At 36.6% G+C, this 19,532-nt stretch overlaps 1 protein-coding gene across 2 annotated transcripts in view; it reads right to left on the bottom strand.

Annotated features, from left to right (window-relative positions):
• Positions 1-19,532, bottom strand: part of LOC136799299 (intersectin-1-like) — a 34,742-nt gene that overhangs the window by 10,932 nt on the left and 4,278 nt on the right. The window contains exons 9-31 of one of the 2 annotated variants that reach the window (XM_067056004.1): positions 19,255-19,404; positions 17,983-18,123; positions 17,578-17,659; positions 17,006-17,145; positions 16,560-16,716; positions 15,583-16,106; positions 15,065-15,371; positions 14,463-14,593; positions 13,854-13,994; positions 13,147-13,581; positions 12,496-12,684; positions 11,938-12,088; positions 11,243-11,496; positions 10,748-10,886; positions 10,262-10,462; positions 9,630-9,827; positions 6,607-6,668; positions 6,256-6,321; positions 5,636-5,742; positions 5,226-5,298; positions 4,814-4,921; positions 3,753-3,854; positions 3,325-3,492 (exon numbers count right to left, since the gene is read on the bottom strand). In XM_067056004.1, the coding sequence (XP_066912105.1) occupies positions 3,325-3,492; positions 3,753-3,854; positions 4,814-4,921; positions 5,226-5,298; positions 5,636-5,742; positions 6,256-6,321; positions 6,607-6,668; positions 9,630-9,827; positions 10,262-10,462; positions 10,748-10,886; positions 11,243-11,496; positions 11,938-12,088; positions 12,496-12,684; positions 13,147-13,581; positions 13,854-13,994; positions 14,463-14,593; positions 15,065-15,371; positions 15,583-16,106; positions 16,560-16,716; positions 17,006-17,145; positions 17,578-17,659; positions 17,983-18,123; positions 19,255-19,404 (4,026 nt within the window). The remainder of the gene's footprint in view (positions 1-3,324; positions 3,493-3,752; positions 3,855-4,813; positions 4,922-5,225; positions 5,299-5,635; positions 5,743-6,255; positions 6,322-6,606; positions 6,669-9,629; positions 9,828-10,261; positions 10,463-10,747; positions 10,887-11,242; positions 11,497-11,937; positions 12,089-12,495; positions 12,685-13,146; positions 13,582-13,853; positions 13,995-14,462; positions 14,594-15,064; positions 15,372-15,582; positions 16,107-16,559; positions 16,717-17,005; positions 17,146-17,577; positions 17,660-17,982; positions 18,124-19,254; positions 19,405-19,532) is intronic. The other variant, XM_067056005.1, reaches the window with a different exon arrangement.

Genomic DNA, 19,532 nt, shown 5'->3' with positions numbered 1-19,532 from the left:
GTTTCTCAAGGGAATAATAATCTTCTTTTTCAAAAAGAAAAATCCAACTAATGATTGCTCAAGGAATTTCAGTTACTTTGTATTTTTTGCAAGGGAAATACCTTTTCTTTCAAAAGAAAATCAATAAAGTGCTGTGATTTTCCTTGGACAATACGACACAAATGATTTCCTTTGGAAATTAGCTATAGCAATTGACTTTCCTTGGAAAGTATGTATTAATGATTAATTTTCCTTGAAAAAATACGTGAAAATTGATTTTCCTTGGAAAGAACGGAACAAAGGATTTTCCTTGGAAAATACGCAAGAACTAATTTTCCTCAGAAAATACGGACCAGTGATTTTCCTTGGAAAATACGGTCTAGTGATCTTCCTTGGAAAATACGCAATAACTAATTTTCCTTGGATAATACGCAACAACTAATTTTCCTTGGATAATACCTTATTGGTATATATTTTCGCGTGTTACAAATTTTCGCGAATCGCGAAATTTTTTCGAAAAAACGTGTTTCGCGTGTATTAAATTTCGCGATTGCCGACTTCTGGAAAATTTTCGCGTGTATTAAATTTCGCGATTCACTAAACTATTTATTTTCAGAAAGTGGGAATATAAAGCAAGAAAAAGACTGATTTTTCTTGAAACGCAACGTTTTTGATGTAAAAATGCTAACAAAATACTAAGAAAAATTTTTCGCGTGTATTTAATTTCGCGATTTTGTAATTTTGAAAAATTTAAACAGTATTAAATTTCGCGAAAATTGGCCAAAAAACTCGCGAAATTAAGTACCCGCGAAAATTTGTAACACGCGAAAATATATACCAATAAGGTAAGCGATAACTAATTTTCCTTGGATAATACGCAACAACTAATTTTCCTTGGATAATACGCAATAACTAATTTTCCTTGGATAATACACAATAACTAATTTTCCTTGGATAATACGCGATAACTAATTTTCCTTGGATAATACGCAACAACTAATTTTCCTTGGATAATACGCAATAACTAATTTTCCTTGGATTGGATAATACGCAATAACTAATTTTCCTTGGATAATACGTGATAACTAATTTTCCTTGGATAATACGCAACAACTAATTTTCCTTGGATAATACGCAATAACTAATTTTCCTTGGAAAATACGCAACAACTAATTTTCCTCAGAAAATACGGACCAGTGATTTTCCTTGGAAAATACGGTCTAGTGATCTTCCTTGGAAAATACGCGATAACTAGTTTTCCTTGGAAAATACGCGATAACTAATTTTCCTTGGAAAATACGGGACAACTAGTTTTCCTTGAATTAATTATTTTAATCTTCTTATCTTCTAATCTTTCTTATAATTTCGGGCTGACCTTCCAGCACAGCTGGTTTATTTATAAATATAACGAGATTGCTCACGGAAATATCTAACCCGGGCCTGTCAATCATTCTCTAGACCCGTCAATCACTTTTTTGGCAGCATATTCAGTCAGTTTTGCTTTTCTTTTAACTTGTGGTTCTGAAAAAGTGTTTATAAGATAATAAAAAAAGACGAAAGCCGATTTTTTTGCATTTTTTTTAGTTAAAAGTTTTGGAACATTGGATTTTCAAGAGAAGGGAAAGTCATAACTCTTGACTCTTGACTCTCCACCCGCTAACCAACCTGATCCATTTTGAAATACTATACTTGAATCAAACAGCATTGAGCTGAGGTGACACTCCCGGGGGCTGGGGGTTTACCAATTGACAGTATGTGTGGCAAAAAAATTGGCTTTTAGAATCGCACCTTTACAGTGCAGAAAAAAATTCATACCCTTACAATGCATTTTTTCAAATTTTAAACTCTTTTAGAGCAAAAAAATCAAGGTTTTCGAGCAATCGAGATTTTTTGAGCAATAATTTTTCCCATAGATTTGCTGAAATTTCCACCCTTACAGTGCATTTCTGATAAATTGGAAAACATACCTTTAACCGTCGCAGATACCCGTCGCGGCGTCGGTCAATTTGCCTGACTGCCCCCTCCCCCCAATTTTTGTTTCTTAAAATTTTAACAGAAAGTTTCAAAAATATCAACAAGAGCTCATAAAACCAGAAAAAGTTTGATCAATGTTGACAAAACAGACAAAATAACACAATTTTCGTCGCACCGTATGGGATTCGAACTCTCTATAATCATTACAGTTGAGTTGCCGTTTCATCGACTTATCCACTCGGCCACGCAGGTGATATGTCAGAGAGGTGAACAATGATTATAATGAAACCTTTATTTTACCATGACTTGTACAATTTTACCCTGTCAAGGTATTGACTTCTTAAAGAAATGATTTTAGATTATTTCCAACATGCAAGAGCCGATTACACTAAATATATATAACACTCGAAAACTATCATGTTATATTTTTTTGTAATTAAATCTTGCATCAGCAGTTTCGAAACAAAGCATGCTATATTTTTATGTAAAATTATTTTTATAAAGAGAAACGCTTCCTAGGAAAACACTTGGTTTCAATAAACATACTATTTGAAATAGTTTTTTTGATGGATTGTGTGTGTTTATAAAAAATAAATGATCTGATTTTTCTTAGCTCTTCGTTACCTATCCCTTGACCAAAAACGTTTGTGCGTGGCCTCATAAATGAGCCTCTCACTTTTGTTTTCAGCCTCCCGCCTCCCACTTTTGTTTTCAGCCTCCCGCCTCCCACTTTCGATTTAGCCTCCCGCCTCCACTTTCGTTTTCAGCCTCCCGCCTCCCACTTTCGATTTTAGCCTCCCGCCTCCCACTTTCGTTTTCAGCCTCCCGCCTCCCGCCTCCCACTTTCGATTTTAGCCTCCCGACTCCCGGCTCCCGGTTCAGCCTCCCGCCTCCCGCCTCCCGCCTCCCACTTTCGATTTCAGCCTCCCGACTCCCGGCTCCCGGTTCAGCCTCCCGCCTCCCGGCTCCCGGTTCAGCCTCCCGCCTCCCGGCTCCCAGTTTTCCTGTATGCCCCTCGAAGGACGTACGCGTATGTAATACAGTGATCGAAGCACAGTTGTTCTTTTTTGTCTCAGATTGAAATGGACTAAACAACAAATTAGGTAAGTATATTTGAAGTTTATGGTGGCTTGGATCACGAGATTTACGTTTGGCCGTGATCCAAGCCACGATAAACTTCCAATATGAATACCACTGGGTCGATAAACTCAAACTTGTTTAGATTAGGTAAGAATCTTCAAATTTTGCAAAACTTTGTTCAATTTTAAGACGGAAAAGCCTCTTTATGTACCTCGTTGATACAGAAGAACTTTGTACACTGATAATAGTGCCTAAAGTGGAGCCTTATGATTTGTTGAATAAAGCACCGACCTCCTCTAATCCTTCTAGATTGACACGCTCTTGTAGCCATTCTAAGCGATTAGAGTTCTCCTGTGATCGAACACCTTCGTTGACCTGCGAACAGATATCTTCGGATTTTTCTAAAGCGGTTTCTAAATTCTCACGGTCGTAATAGTCTTCAGGTGTATATTTCAAAATCTAGAAAGATAAAAAAGATAACATGAAACAGACCCGACATTCTAGGTTTGGCCAAGGTACCTAATTTCCGCTATTATGGAAAAAAAAGTTCGATTTGTGTAAGGCATTTTTTGGTGTAAGAAAATAATCAAACTTCAAAATCTTCTAACCATGAAAAATCCATTTCAAGAAAAAGTCTAGAATACCAATATAAAAGATTTTTAAAAATGCTCTCAAAAGTGCCCTGAAAAATAAGATCATGTCCAAACAGAGAGACTTACACCAGAAATGAGTAGAGGGTATTTGGTGATCCGTTGCAAGGGTTTTAAAAGATAACTGCTCAACGGCAGGTTCTGGTTTAACCGAGGATCGCCTGCACATTTCTAAAATAAGAAAGAACAAAAAATTATCAAAAAACATGGTAAATAATTAGAATTTGATAGTTCATATACTTTCAATGTGAAATTTCAAATATAAGGTTATTTAACCCTTTGAATGCCAGGGTCCTTTTTTCTAAGTTTTTTTTAAAAAATCGCTAGTTCAAACTTTAAGGGCTTATATCTCCTGATCTAGAAGGAATTAGAAGCTCGTATATAGCTCGTTGGATAGCTTAGAGTCTCTTCTTTCTTTTGGGTGCCTTCGGCGCCGCCCGATTTAGGAAGGGCGTGGTGGGCGGCGGCCAAGGGGGGGGGGGGGGTAGGTTAGGGAATTAAAGCAGTCAGGCCCACTGCGCGGACCTGACTGAACTGATGAAAAGGTGCCCAGTGGTAAAATTTCAAATCAATTCACTAGAAGACAGAATAAAGTAAAACAGGGCCAAATTTGGAGGTTCTTGGATCACTCGTTGACCAAAAATAGTCAAAAAACGGTCAGAATCTCAAAAAAGTGAATTTTTGTCAATTTTTTGCATTTTTTTGACTTTTTTGCTTAAAATTTCGCTGGAAAGACTCACTTTTGAATTTTTTTTTGCTTGACCATAAAGGACAATCTAATTCCTACGAGTTCGACCAAAAATAACGATTTCTAACTCAAACTGGGCATTACAGGAGGGCTTCGCCCTCCTATATAGCCCATGTCGTATATATACGACATCGGCACTTAAAGGGTTAAAATTGCAAGAAAAGGATTTTGTTTTATTGAAAATTTATTGAATAGAAAAGTCTCCGCCAAAATTTATTAGTTAAGAGATCTTATTTTGGCAAATTTGGCGAATTTAGACAAAATTCTAATAAAGGTCAAACTTTTTTTCCACAATTATATAGAAATACTCCTTAATAATCATTTAAGAAATGCGGATCCGATTAATCTGGATTAATATATCTATAAAGATGGAAGGTCATACCTTTTCAAAAGTTTTGAAATCTGCGTCTTTTTCGACTTTATCTTGTAAGAGACGGCACGCGTTTAACATACAACTGCAGAAACGGATGTACGGCCAGAATCGAGGGAGCTGAAAAGACAAAGAAAGAATCAATTGACTGTTACAAATAATTGGTGCTCTACCAGCCGTTATTAATCGTATGCCTTAGATGTAGGTTTTATCAGAAAACCATTTCTTTATCCTATCTGTTTTCGCTATTAAGGCGACTGTTGATACTAATGGTGATGTGAATCTTCATGACCATGCGGTGAAGAATTCAGAGTTCGGAATGTAAGAAAACCATTCCAAAAATAGACTTAACACTTTGAGACACCTATCTCTTCGATGAGAATTAGTTACACGAATCTTGTTATCACAATGCTATATATTATACCTGCTCTAGCAAGATATCACCAATCCCTTCAATCTTATCTGTTTCCGACATCTTTCTACGAACAATCAAAGCCCTGAAGGGGAAAGAAAAGTTGATTACGTCAAAGTTTTTAGACAAACACCAACAAAAACTCGAAGAAACATATTTAAATTTTAAGATACATCACCATATGGTCATTGCACTCGAAGGAAGAGAATACAGCAATTGAAAATCGAGCTAAAAAATGGCTCAAGAAATAATTTGCGATTTCAGTCCAGATTATTAGTTAAAAATACAGGGAGCTTGTTGACCAATATAGAAGATAAATTATGCTATGGCCTTAACCCAGTATATTTGACCCACAAATATATTGGGTTTAGTCCATAGCATAAATTTATCTTCAATCAATTTGATCCATGGTCCGTACTTACTTCAGGAATTTCATATTACACATGATGAGTTCTTTCCAGTTGACGAAAACAGTGTTCAATTCTTGTTCGCTTAACATGTTCGCTTCGGCTATTGGATTGTAAAAGACCTAAACAATAACAGCAGTCAGTTATTTTTGCGAGAAGTGGATGTAACAACACGGAACAAATAAACCGCTAGATTAAAAATGCTGTGAAATACCCAAGGGTTCACTTTTACTCCTCAAGAGGGTAGATACACAAACATGCTAATATCACAAGTCCCAAGACTTTGGTAAGAATTAGATGAGTAAAAGAATTTTACCAGGATCCCAGGAAAAGTAATAAAACTTCATTTGGCCCAACGAATTAAAAATCCACTGGGCAGGATTTTGCTCATTCGTAGACGAGTATAAGATTTCTTTTCCATCTGGCAATATTCCACTCTCGAATATCTTTTCAACAAGCGCAAGACCGCCATTTCATTCGAATTCTATTAAAAGTTACAGCATCTAGTTACTGTTACTGTAGATTATATCGAAACAGACTTTACAAAAATAATTTTCGCAACCAGGCTAACGTTTATCGATTACAATCAGTAGAGAACTAAAGTGCTAGCGTAGAAAACCAACAAGGTTTATTACCTCTAAAGTTAAACTGAGATCGTTCATGTAATCTTGCTCTGTGTTAATCAGTTCATAGATGTGGTTCTGAAAGATGGAAAATAGTTTTACAGTAAAAATGGACCATGTAAATTGTATGACCAAGAGATATCATAAAACTAGTTTTGTAAGAGTTTAACTTTTAAAATGCAGTGTTTTCATGTACACACTTGGGATCCATTCCCCAGGGGATCAAAATAGAATCACATCGGGAATACTATTCCAGTTCCCCTTATTTTTCACTGAAGGAGCTTGAGGTTAAAATGTCAATTATATTGGTGAAGTAAAAAATGGAATTCGAAGCACAGTGTACCAAGATTGAAAATGAAATACCTGTCGTTGACGCTCAGTGTTGGTCATCGACTTCAACAGAGAAATATCAAACGCACCAGACCCTATAATCAAAAAGCGTCATTTCAAAGATTATAAGGGAGGGCTCTTCAATCAAATTACTTGATATAAATAGGCAAGCAATTTTACGCTAATACTTCTATAGCGTGAATTAGAAATCGAAACATTTGAAAGCAAAATTTTAGACACGTAAACAAATTACTTAAATGGATTGAACTTCGCGTGGATTAACTTTCGCGATTTTCGCGCATTTTGGCCATTTTCGCAAAAATTAGTTCTAGCGAAATATTTAAAATCAGAATCTTAACCAAAATCCCTAGGAAAATGAAAAATTCGGGTGAAAAAGAGGCCGATTCGCGAAATTTGTCCATGTGAAAATTCTAGATTCTCAATTCGCGAAAAAAGTCCACGCGAAAATTAATCCACGGCAAAACACGTATTACAGTACAGTTACACTAAAATTCGATTTTGAAAGTTTGCGGTATTCTAGGGAGCCGGAAAGTTAGAGAGAGAAAGCTAGGAATCAAAAGTGTAAAATTGAATAAAAACGGGTGGATTTTATGATGAAAGTTACGTAACTACTGCTAGACATCAAAAAGTAATTTTTAATCACATTACCTTGGTTTAAACCAGATTTAATTGACATTATGATCATTTTAGACGAGTTCTCTCTCTGTATAATGCTGAAAAAATTCTATCAAAATTGAAATCAAATTCATAAAATACCTAAAGTACACCTTTACTTGAGTACTTAGTACACCTTTTTGTAGATTTTTTTTATTAGTGATCATCATTTTCCAGAAATATTCCGTTGTAAAAGCTTCAAAGAAAAAACCATAGCTTCCAAGTGTATTTTACAAAATGTTTCCATTTAAATTATCTAAATACCAAAATGCTCATTAGGAAATCAGGTGGCAAGAAAAAAAAATACAAAACACGATCTCAGTTCAAAGTTCATGTCATAAATTCGAGCCAGATAAAATCTTGTTGAGGCAAAATTTAAAATACATACAGACTGCTTTTAAAAACTTCTATGTTCAGGACGTTAAAATAGTTAGAAGGAAGTCTAATGCGATTATTGTAGAGAAATAACACAAGTCAAAACATTGACGTATCATCAATGCTTTTTGGTTCGATTTAAAAGTTTGTTTTGAATCAGTGGTTTGGTTCTTGAATTGATCTACGTAAGACAAGAAAAAGATTTTAAACATTTTAATTTTCAAGTTTTCGTTTGCCCTCGACCAGAATTTTTCAAAAATGGTAATTAATATTCCGGACAAAACTCAATGAAGGTTCCAAAAAATGCACAGCAAATAAGATGGACAGATAACCTTGCTGCGTCCATGGTTAGTGTCCAGACTAAGAGATTTCATACCATTGAGTTTAAAACTCCAAAGAGCTGAAGAGCTGAAGAGGATTCTTCGACCTCTCCCAAGCGAGAAAAAAGAAAAACTTGAAATATGCGCCTAAATCGGGACGACAGATGTACGGATTGAATGAAGCGCCTATTTTGTTATGACGCAAATTTTTCGAACCTTTGCTATAAATTTTACTTCAAATCCGGCGTTTGCCTTAAAAACCAAGCAGATCACACGTTTTGAATAGGGACACATTTTCCCATCAAAGAATAGGAATTCCCATCTGTAGCTCTTCACTGTTTCAGACTTGGCAAGAAATGGAAGAAATAGCATGATATGAATTCTTTTATTTTTATTGACATGTATAGATGACAGTAGTGGTAATGGTTGAAATTGATTGGAATAAAATAATACAAAAACGGGGAAAACTAAAAATGTTACATGCATTAATGGTTTGTTTTGAAAATTGATTTTGAAAAATTATTTCACATTTTTTTTGTCTAAAATATTTTTTTCGGAATCAGTAGGGGGAGGGAGGAAGTTTAAGGGGCCAAGAGTCATCATAATACACTATTTCTTCCATTTTTGAGTATTTCATTTGAACACATATGTATTTTAAAGTTAATGAAGAACACGCATTTTGACAGAATTGTTTAAGCATAACAGAGACATAAAGAACAAAACATTTAAACTTTCTCTCTCCTCCCCAGCCCCCTTTTGATACACGAAACGAAAGCTAAGAAGATTTCGAAATAATGAAATGAAAAAATAAGGATTAAAAAGATAATATAATAAAAAAATTGTAAAATAAAATATGTAATGACTAAAATTTAATTTTAAATATTTTTTGAAAATTTTTAATAACGAAACAATCTAATATTGTATGATAATATCTAGACAGTTTCCCTTATAGAGGACCCTGAGGCCTTTAGAAAGTTAAAATTCATAATTTTCCGCTTCCCTACTAAGACGGTCGGTAATGGGAGGGCCTGGTGGTAAGCTAAATAACCTGAGCAACAGCTTAAAAACTGCAAATCTGAAAATGTCAATGGTAGTTACAAGAAGAAGACTTCAACGGCAATATTTAACTACGTTTAGTAGGGGAAGCATCTTGGGAGGACACAAGATGCAAAAATTTCCACCTTAACAAACTTTCGAAATTTCAAGTCAATTGGATAAATATTTCAAAAGTTTTCGGGAAAAAATTGCCTTGAGGGGGGAGCCTCGACCCCTCCCCCATAGCCCTCCTCCACAAAAAGGCCGAATGCGTTGACAGGGTATCAAGCTTGTACAAAAATAAATCTATCTGATGAATATAATAAAACATATAACGTAAATATAGACATTCAAAACTGTGAAAATGAAGACCGGAATTGACATCTATAAAACAGGATTCAGGCAAGAATCAAGAAATTGTTGCCCTGGTTATCCAGGTTTTCCAGAGTCTGTCCGAAACTTGATCGAAAGGCTAAGATTCTTCTTGACAAAAATTCAACCTCATATTCTTACAAAATCTTTCTTATAAAAGGTTTCGCATAAAGTGATATTACTGAGAGAAGAGATGTCAATTCTAGTCGTCATTTTAGAGTTCAGCAGCGGTTTCTACTTTATAAAATAATTCTTTATGTATGAAAAGTTTTCACTTACATTGGCTTGTCACTTCGTTTTCATTTCTCAAAATTTGTACATAGTTGAATGGGAAGACACCAATCTCTCCGTTGAGTTCACCTTTCCACCATTCGCCATCTTTACTGATAACATGGATCACACTTCCCTTGTAGAAAGTTAACTCGTCTTCGTTCTGTGCTGTGTAAGAGAACATGGCCAGTACCTGTTCCTCTTTGTCTGTGAAAAAGAAGATCAAACATTGAAATAAGTGAAAGGCTTTAAAAATGTTTCGGTTTCTTCATCAATGAGAAAAACTATATCGAAGCGAAGTGTAATATTTAAGGTGGCCATAATGCACAATAATTCAGAAACAGAAACAAAATCAAAACTCCTAACAAAGCATTTTTTTTTCCAACAAAAAAGCATCGTCTAAGAATTTGACCACTTTTAGCGACCAACTTCTAGGACAAGTTTTTTATTACCAAGGTGCGACCAAAAGAAGAGATTTAGCTGAGAAATAAAGCATTAAAGTGCAGATGCTTTGCAGTATAAAAAGAGTATCAAATATTCTTCTCCCAATATAACTCCCAAACATTTTTCACTTAATCCGTAAATCGGCATTTTAGTGGAGCAGCAAAAAAGGGTAAAATAACCAGAAAACGAAAACCGACCTTTTCTCTTGACAGGAACAGAATAGATATCTTCTTGAATAGCTTGGGAGCCTGCTGCATCTATCTCTGGCGTTTTTTCCGTGGTTGGTGTCCTAGGCATAGACGGTGTACTCGGCTCATTTTTTGTTTTGGTCATTAGTTTGACGTGGTTTCCAGGGAACCAACCGTTCGGTTTGTTTTTACCGCGCACTTGAAGTTCACCTGTAACAAAAATAGGGATGATATAAAAAACGACTATAATGAAAATAAGAATAAGTTACCTTTGAAGCAGACAAAAAAGTCAAAACAACAAACATGAAATGACCTTATACAAACCGCAACGAATTCCGCAAAAATCAAGATAACACATTTATTCCTTTCTAGATGGACTCCCATATAATATAATTAAGGCTTTGGTACGTTATTGATGGACACCATCAGTGGGACCATCAAAAAGACTAGGTTGTTATGTTATTTACAAAACACAAAGTTGCAAAAGGAACATACCTTGCCACCATCCATCAGGGTTCTTCAACATGACGTGAACAAGTTGACCCACATTGAGATTGATTTCACTGGAGCCTTCAGCTACGTATTTCGAAACGACCGTCGCCACTTCTGGCTTCTCAGGCTTCTCAGCTGTGGCCTATGTTGGATATGACAAAAAAATAATAATTATGGAGATTTTTTTGGCACGAGTGGATCAAGTTTTTCTATTCAAACTTAAAGGTATGATTGTGCCGTAAACCTTTGTAGTAGACACACTTAAATAACTCTCCAGTTTTGAACCTATATGGTAAAGAACTGTACAAATTGCTTTCAAGAATTTACTTTAAAACTCTTTCCAATCGTAAAAATTCCGCTTGCGAAAGTGTTTTCGATTGCACTGTTCACTTTTGAGAGCAAAATTTCCGACAAGAATGCTCAGCCAACGGTTAAAACAATAAATTACGAGGTTAGGAATACTAAAAATTATGAAACAGGAAGAAACTGTATCGATACCTGGGCGAAGTGTTCACCAGGGACCGGCACTGCAGCCGGTGGCTCTGCCGAATCAACAATTTCAAGATGCTGCGGTCGAGCGGCAGGAGTTTCTCTCACTTCAACATAATTTGCAGGGAACATGCCTTCTTGACCATTCAATGAACCTTGCCACCATTCTGAATCCGCTTCTTGTTTGAGAAGCGTGATGACGTCACCTTCGTGGAAAGTGAGGTCGCCATCTTGGCCAGCGTAATCAAACAATGCAACACATTCTATAAGGGAAAGGATAGAAAGTGTTGCAAATAAGGAGTGATTCTGTGGTATTACCCTGATTTAAATAGTTCGCACATGGTTAGTATAGTGCTGCGTTTAGTGCTGCAAATTTCGACTGACATAGGTGACATACTGAAAGCCTGTAATAAGTTTAAAAGTTTCATATTTGGATGATGGTTGTCTCAGATAATACCAACTAGTCGGACTAGAGCAGAGAGGACTTAATTTTATCCGTGTCAATTTCTTTTTCAGTAGCCTTTTGATCTTGCATCAAGTTCCTTGCTTGCATCAAGACAAACTAGGCAAAATAATATTCGATCCGCTAAGCTTGACCTGATAGGTGACTTGATTGGATTCGATGTTAATAAGAGTTTGTTGAAGTTTCTTTCAAAAAGATGAACTGGAGAGTCCAGAAAAAAAACTAAAGACTAAATACATACCGACTGTGGGCTGTGCTTCAGGGATAGGTTGTTGTTGTTGGATTTTATTCGGTTCGTCCATGGAATGCGCGGTCAGACTACTTGATTGTGAGGAGCTTCGTGGCTTCGATTGTCCAATCGGTTTGACGTACGAGTTTGGGAACCAACCAGACTGTTGCAGAAGTAAAGTAAAATTAATTAAGTTTACGTAGGGTAAAACTTTAGGCTGCCAACTTCTCTGAAATCGTTTTTGTTATAATGGATGCGAATCTAACCAAAAAAATACATCCGCTTAGCAAGTTTTTGCTGAGCAAGTTCTCTTTGGTATGACCCTTTGACTCGAACATTGAAAAAGAAAGCAAATGTGTACCATAACAGGGGTATTATGGAATTTTTATGAAATTTTAAACGTCGCAGAAACTACCAATGCAAAGAATTAGACCCATTTAAGACCAGCGAATTGAGCAGAAACGGCGAATTTTCACAAAAATAGCTTAAAAACGCTTAAAAACAATACATGTTAGCTCGGGGGAGGTTTGGACCCGGATTTATCCGCGTGAGAAAAAAAATGCGACAAACCTTTCCATTGAATTCTCCCATCCACCACGGATCTTCTTTCTGCAAAACATTGATGACGTCATTTTTACCGAAACTCAAATGATCGTCTTGAGTTCCATGGTACGGGTACAAAGCAACCGCTTCAAAAGTATCAGCCGCTCCTCCGTTTGATGTGGCGCTGGTGTTTGTGGCTTCACCAGAAGACATCAACTGTGATAAAAAAGTAAGATTAATTTTCAAGTGGTCTTTAGCGTCTTTGCAACGTTTTCCATGTATTTTTTTGGAGTATAGTTGAATGTAATTCGATTCTATGGGGCAGAGAATCTTCTTTGATTTAGAGAAAGATTCGAGTTATTATAGTTCGAATTACAGTGGCTCGAGTTAGAGAGAGTTCACTGTACTAAGTGTACCCTTGGAACACATACAAGGAAACTTCAACGGACTAAATCCGTTTTGAGGTCGTTAAGGCGAGATATGGTATAAAAAGGAATCATTATAAACTGTATCGGTGGCGGGGCCTCAAGAAGATCATTTAACAAACAGTCTCATGATATGAAACAAGCAAACATGAAGCAATGACAATTTTGAAAAAAGTTAATTTTACGTACATTACTTTTTTAAGTGATTATGATTTTAAAATTTCTAACTCTTCAGAAGAAAAAGATTTTCTACCTGTCCCGGGACTTGGTAAAGGTCTTCTTCAATGGCATCTTTAAAAGGGGAAGTCGGCCTTTCTTTTTCTTTCGGTTTGGAAGACGTGTCCTTTACTGGCACCGCGTAAAAATCTTCCATGGGTGTGGACGGTTCCGCCTCGCGTGGTGGCCCGGAAACATATTCGTAGCTCGGTATAGGGTTGGATTCCGCTGTTTTGGTTTGTTTGATGGGTGCTTCCGCCAACGGTTGAAGCGGTTTGAGTGGTCCGGTGGGTGGGAGTAATGCAGATTTAGGGCGTTGTGGTTCTGGTTTGGCTGTGTTAGTGGGTTTAGCGACAGGTCGTAGTTTAGGGATGGGTTCAGCTTTCGTTTCAATTGGTTTACTTGCTTGAGGGCGTGGTTTGGGAACTTGCTGCTGTGGTTGCTGGGTTTGTGAAGATAATTCTTGAGCAACCTACATAAACGTTTTAATTATTTTTGTAATAAACATATATGTCGTTTAAGAAGATAAATGATGACGAACAATACAATACAATACGTCATTGTATCTAATTACTCATTTCTCTGTAGGTTCTTCAATAAATTAGACAGGTTTACATACATCAATAATTTTGACTATATTCGATTCTTGTAGACAACCAAATCTAGACGAATGGGTTTAATTTACTAAAAAAGACTATCCATTATTTAGTAAACTCGGGAAGCTTTGGTTAAAAAATGACTTACATTTGAGGCGGGATCAAGGTCAACGTAATCATCTACAGTATCTTGTAGTTTGGACGCATAGTTAGCAGGGAAGAGACCACTCATCCCCTTACATGTACCACGCAACCAACCAGGTGGTGGGCTTGTGTCTTTCTCGTCTACCTGTCAGTGCGGAAAAGACAAGAAAATGTCATCACAAGAACTCTTATTGAAATGAAAAATATCCCGCAAATTACTAAAATATCTGGCTAAATTTATAATCTCAAACCGGAGTTTGAGAACTGTCGGAAATTGTTCTGAATGAAAGAGAAAACGAAAAGAAAAAAGAAGACTTGCTACTAATGAGCAAAACTGTCCACTGTGCGCTTATATTGCAACAAATAGGCCGTCATAACTCGAACCTCTATAACTCGAACCTCTATAACTCGAACCTCTATAACTCGAATGTCTCCTTAAATCGAACAGGTTGACTTGTTCCTTCAGTAAATAAAACCTTCTAATCCTCCACTCTCAAACTCTGCCTAATTCGAATAATATAATGCGTTTTCTTCTGAATATGTTAAAATCATAGAGACTCTACTTTATTAAGAATAGTTCAAAAGCAAATGAATGAGAAATATATTAGTCTACCTGTACAAGGTCTCCTTCGGTTAAATCCAACTCATCAGGGTTTCGTGCTTCGAAAGGAAAGATCATCTTGAACATGGATTTCTTGACGTATTCTTGCACAACGGTTGGTGGCGAGGCTGCACGAGCTACAGCTGTAATGAAAAGAAAAACCCGGTAACACTGAATCACTATTAGTGGCAAACACCCGGTCTTTTAAGGGTGCTTGCGTATTATTAGTGGCAAACACCCGGTCTTTTAAGGGTGCTTGCGTATAAAACATTACATCGTGAATAGCACGAATTGCAGTTACTACGGAGGTGGTGTACCTTTTGGTCTTCAATTCAAATTGCGAAAAATCATAACTTTCCCAATTCTTTCCGGAAAGATTTTTGTAACAATTGCAAAGCTTGTAGAAAAAAAGGTTAACATTTGAGATTGTTGGTTAAGTCAAACACTTTAACAAAAAGGCAGTCACTACACATTGTGTCATAGGGTAGCAGTAGCTGAGTGTCACCCTTAGTACCTAACTCGAAGTTACATGACATAATTTTACGAGACAAAGGAAACTTCAAAACGTAAGCCATTGTAAACACGTTCTGTACAAGATGAAGATTAATTCTAACCGACTGGGGTTTCGGGAAGAGGTTGTTTGACAGTGTCAGCTTGTTTCTTTTGCATTTTCTTTCGTTGCATTTCTTCAACTCTCCGTTTGACCTCTGCTTCTTTTCGCCTTTTCTCTTCTTCCTTGTCTCTCTTCTCTCGATCTTTTTGTTCTTGTTTTTCTCGTTCTTTCCTTTGTCGTTCCTCTTCTTCTCTTCGTTGTTTCCCAGCTTTCTCCTTCTCTTTACGTTTTCGTTCGTCTTCTTCGCGTTTCAAACGTTCGATCTCCTGTTTCTCTTTTAACAAGCGTTGCGCTTCTGCCTCTTGAGCCTAAAATTGAATTGAAGTTCATTTGAAGCTAGACTAGCACATAAACATTCAGAATTCTGACGAAACAATCTGGGATTAGCCCGCACTGGTGATAAAACAATAAACATGAGCAGTACGTGACAAAAAGCTTTGGGACAGAAGAGTGAAATTACGAAAACAGTTTTTTCACAGACAAATACTTCGAGATACAGAAAAAAAAATAATATTTTACCTTTTTCTTGTCATCGGTATTCTTTTTCGCGTCCTTCTTGGCGTCTTTCGAAGGTGCAGCAGGGCGTGGCGGGCCGGCAGATGGTGCCGCTGGTCTTGGAGGTGGTTTCTTGGACGCCTTGGATTCAAAAGCAGCATTCAAATCTGCTGTCAGCGCTAAATTAGGTTGTTTCGAGGGAACTGGCGATGTTTTTTTGTTTTCCGGGGCGTTAAGATCGAGGCTACCAAAGTCTGCTCCAAAATTAGATCCAAAGTCGGCAACAAAACCCTGGCTTTGAGGTTGAGATGTAGCTGTAGATGATTCAAACTTATTGGAGTCTAAGTTCATATTGAATGGTTCTTTACTTGGAGAGGCCTGAGGTCGACTCCTTGGTCTTTGAGGAGGAACTTTAGTTACATTAGGTTGTTCTTGTTTCGCTTCTTTGCTTTTCAAAAGGTTTTGCTGCTTTTTGAGAACTTGCTCAGCCTGTTGCTTTATGGCTTCCCGTTTCTGTGCTTCTTCCTTTTGTCTGGCCTGTTCTTTGGCTGAAAAATAGATTCAACATTTTTAGGTGTGAATGTACCATCGGTCTAGCGAAAAAAGAACAGGACTTCAGGTTGAAAAATAAGCTTCGGAAAGTTAGGGAGTTTTGTGAGTAAACACAAGATTTCACCGTACCTTTAGAAACTAACCCTTTCTAATCTCATGCCAGTTATCCCGGTAAAAATAGCGGAAAGATTCCGGAAAAGGGACAAGAATCTTAGTGCAGAAATGGGAATCTTATACAAAACGACGTAACTTTAAAAACCAAGCCTTCATCTGGAGCAATATTTAAGTAGGAGCGAAAGACAAGGATTTGTTTACATCTTTTCTTCATCCAAAAAATATACCGAATAAGAAATTACCTTAAGGACCTGACCGAAGTGATTTAGTGCAGGAGAGTTCCTTCTAAAAACATATTTCTCTCAACTTTCTTACAAGAAAAGAAAAGCTTATACCTTCTTGCTCCTTTTGTTTTCGCTTGACTTCTTCTTGTTTTTGTCTTTGAGCCGCTAGTCTTTTTTGTTTGTGGTCGTAAGAGATTTTGGCTGTTGCTTTGGCTTGCTTGACGGCTTTGTTTTCGTTCATTCGTTGTGCCAGCAGGGCTTTGATCTCCTATTAATCAATACAAATCGGTAGGTAAAAGTTAGTTAGGTGAAATTAATAAAAAGTTAGTGAGGTGAAATCTAAAAGTTTGATTGTAGCCTTTTCAATCTTTTTTTAGCATGTTATGTTAAGCCTGCAAAAAATAAATATAATGCTGAAAAACTGCTTTTCGTTAATGTTGGTAGTGCAACTAGTAAAAACTCTTCGCAATTATATTACTTAAGACACCATCAGAAAATGATAGTAGATGAGTAAAGACTTTTTTAAACCAACAATTTAAATCAAAAGTTCGACCTACCATATGCTGCGCGTTCATTTGATTGGCTTCTTTCAGCACTACAACAGCTTCAGATTCGATTGAAATCAAATTCTTCTTCAGCCTGGTGATATCGAGCTTCATTTGCTGTACACTTGATTTCAATGCTCCTAATGCTTCACCTAGAAAACACAACAAGAAAGGAAAAATAACTCAATTGAAAAAACTACATAATCATTGTTACGGCCGGACTTGCTGGAGATGAAAAATAAGTTATTTAGCCACAGTGGGTTATTTAGCCACACTTTGTTTACCAGCAAGGAAAACATTGCAGCATTGAACAAATATCAATCCTTCCACCTACTACAGAGATATTGGGATATGCCACGACAGTCTCTTAATGTTCAGCATGCTCCCAGTTTGAGTATCAGGGTATAAACTCTGGTGTGGTAGATGTTAATTTTCACTTCTGTTAGGGTTCAATTCTGCGAATGCTATCATATGATATGATATCAGAGGGCCTTCTGTGCGAAGATGCAAGACAATCAAAAAGTAAGGGGGGTTAAGGTATAACAAGGTACACTAAGGTAAAAACTTTTCAAGAAACAACATACTGGTTGTAGTAGAATCGTTGTTCAGTTCCATAGTGTATCTTTGGCGTTCGTTGATGTATTGGTTCAGCTCTGCTTGGTTTTGCTACAATAAAATTGAAAGTAATATACTATAATAACAATAATAAACAATGTTGCAAGCTTCTTAGATATAAACTAGAGAATCTAAGAAATTTAATCCGAAAAGTATGAGGGTTGAGTATATATATGAGTATATATATGAGTATATTGTTGATCAAAAATCAACAATATTTCTATCAGAAAGTGTGAGAACTTCACAATGTTCACCAATTGTTTAACATGAATCGAACATAAAAATCGATACTCTCAGTCGAATTGTCGTGTAAGCAAAGAAATATCCGTCAAATGTAAGGAACGTATATCATATATCAGCGTAGTGAAACATACCGATAACTCGCTTTGCAATTTGGTAATATCTTTCATTCTTTGATCCCTTCGTTTGTTCAGATCTTCGATGGCAGCGTGCAATTCTCGACCTTCACTCTTTTTTGCTTCCCATTTCGATGACATGGAATCTCTTTCTGAAGTCTGGAGAATTGGAAATTGGTTTGGATTAAGTGAATAAACCTGTACCTCCAGCCTTACATCAGCCTTAGTTTTTATACCAACTTAGAAGAGATGGTCGTCTTCTGTAACAGAAGTGACAATCATCATCACTTATACAATGCAGACCGTAATGTACAAAGTAAACAAAAGGTGTACTATGAGAGAAAGGAACTTTTCGTTTCTGTAAAAAAAAACCCGAATATAGTTGGGAGGAATATTTCAAATCGAACTGACAGTATATTGTCGATTCTCAGCGATTTATTGCCTGACAATATTGTGTAGTGTATGTATGCCCTATAGATTCGATATTTTACATTGACAGACCAATAATCTAGGGCTTTCAAACAGTCTTTCGATTGTTTTCATGGGGTCTGCGACCAGCCGGTTAGGCTATTAATGTATTGAACGTAACATTGGAATCGGCGGGAATTCGAAGCGGGAGCCCCTGGATTGTGACAATGACGTCTTTGATCACTCGGTCATCGACCCTTACATCAAAGAGCGATGAATGATCGGAATTTTTAGCAGACAGGAACGAATTTCGTAAAATGGCCGTACATGTATAACAACTTCAAACATTTGTCGACTTACGGAAAAAATAAGATCTTTAAGATGAAATTTAATTTCCTTTAGTTCTAATACGTTGAGAAATAAATTGCTTTTCGACTCTACAATCGGCAATCTATTTTATATCAATACAGGGGGTGGACAAGAATTTCCAGGTGATGATCCGAGAAGAATTTCCAGGGGGTCTTTAAAAAGTAAAAAAGTTATTCTAAAATTTCCAGGGGTAAATGACTAATTTTGACACATTCTAATACGAAGAAAGATTTTTTAAGTTGCAAGTTTGCTTTTTTCCTGAGTGTATCCACACATTTTGGAGATTTGTTTTTTTGGCTGGAAAAGGTTCGTCCGCCCTCCAGTATGGAAATGAAATGGAACAACCCTAAAAAGACGCCACATAATTATGTATATAAATCAAACACTTTGGAAACAGAGTTTCATTTCCTAGCTTTCCCTTCAAAGTTTTTTTTAAGTCCGATCGACGTGTTCTGTTTTCTAAAAGGGAACAATTTTGACCAGAAACCAAATAAACAAATGACATTAAATTACCTGTGAAGCCAGCTCTGTCTTCAGTTTGGTCAACCTTGTTTTTAACTCATTGACAATGTTTTCTTCTAGACCTTTCTGATTCAATAATTCTTCTTTTCGACGTTTCTCCCATTCTTGTTGACGTTTCTTTTCAGCCTCTAATTGTGCCGCCTAGGAAAAGGAATACGAATTCTAGGTTATTTTTGATACTTTTACCTTTAGACTATATATAACCAACAAAATAAAATTGTCCAACAAAGGAAGGAAGGAAGGAACGAACGAACAGATGGATAAGCAAA

Source organism: Clytia hemisphaerica, unplaced genomic scaffold (assembly GCF_902728285.1).
Source record: "Clytia hemisphaerica strain Z4C2 unplaced genomic scaffold, Clytia hemisphaerica genome assembly, whole genome shotgun sequence".
NCBI classification, from domain to species: Eukaryota; Metazoa; Cnidaria; class Hydrozoa; order Leptothecata; family Clytiidae; genus Clytia; species Clytia hemisphaerica.
Note: the sequence above shows the minus strand (reverse complement) of the source record. Positions and strands in the feature narration are given on the sequence as shown.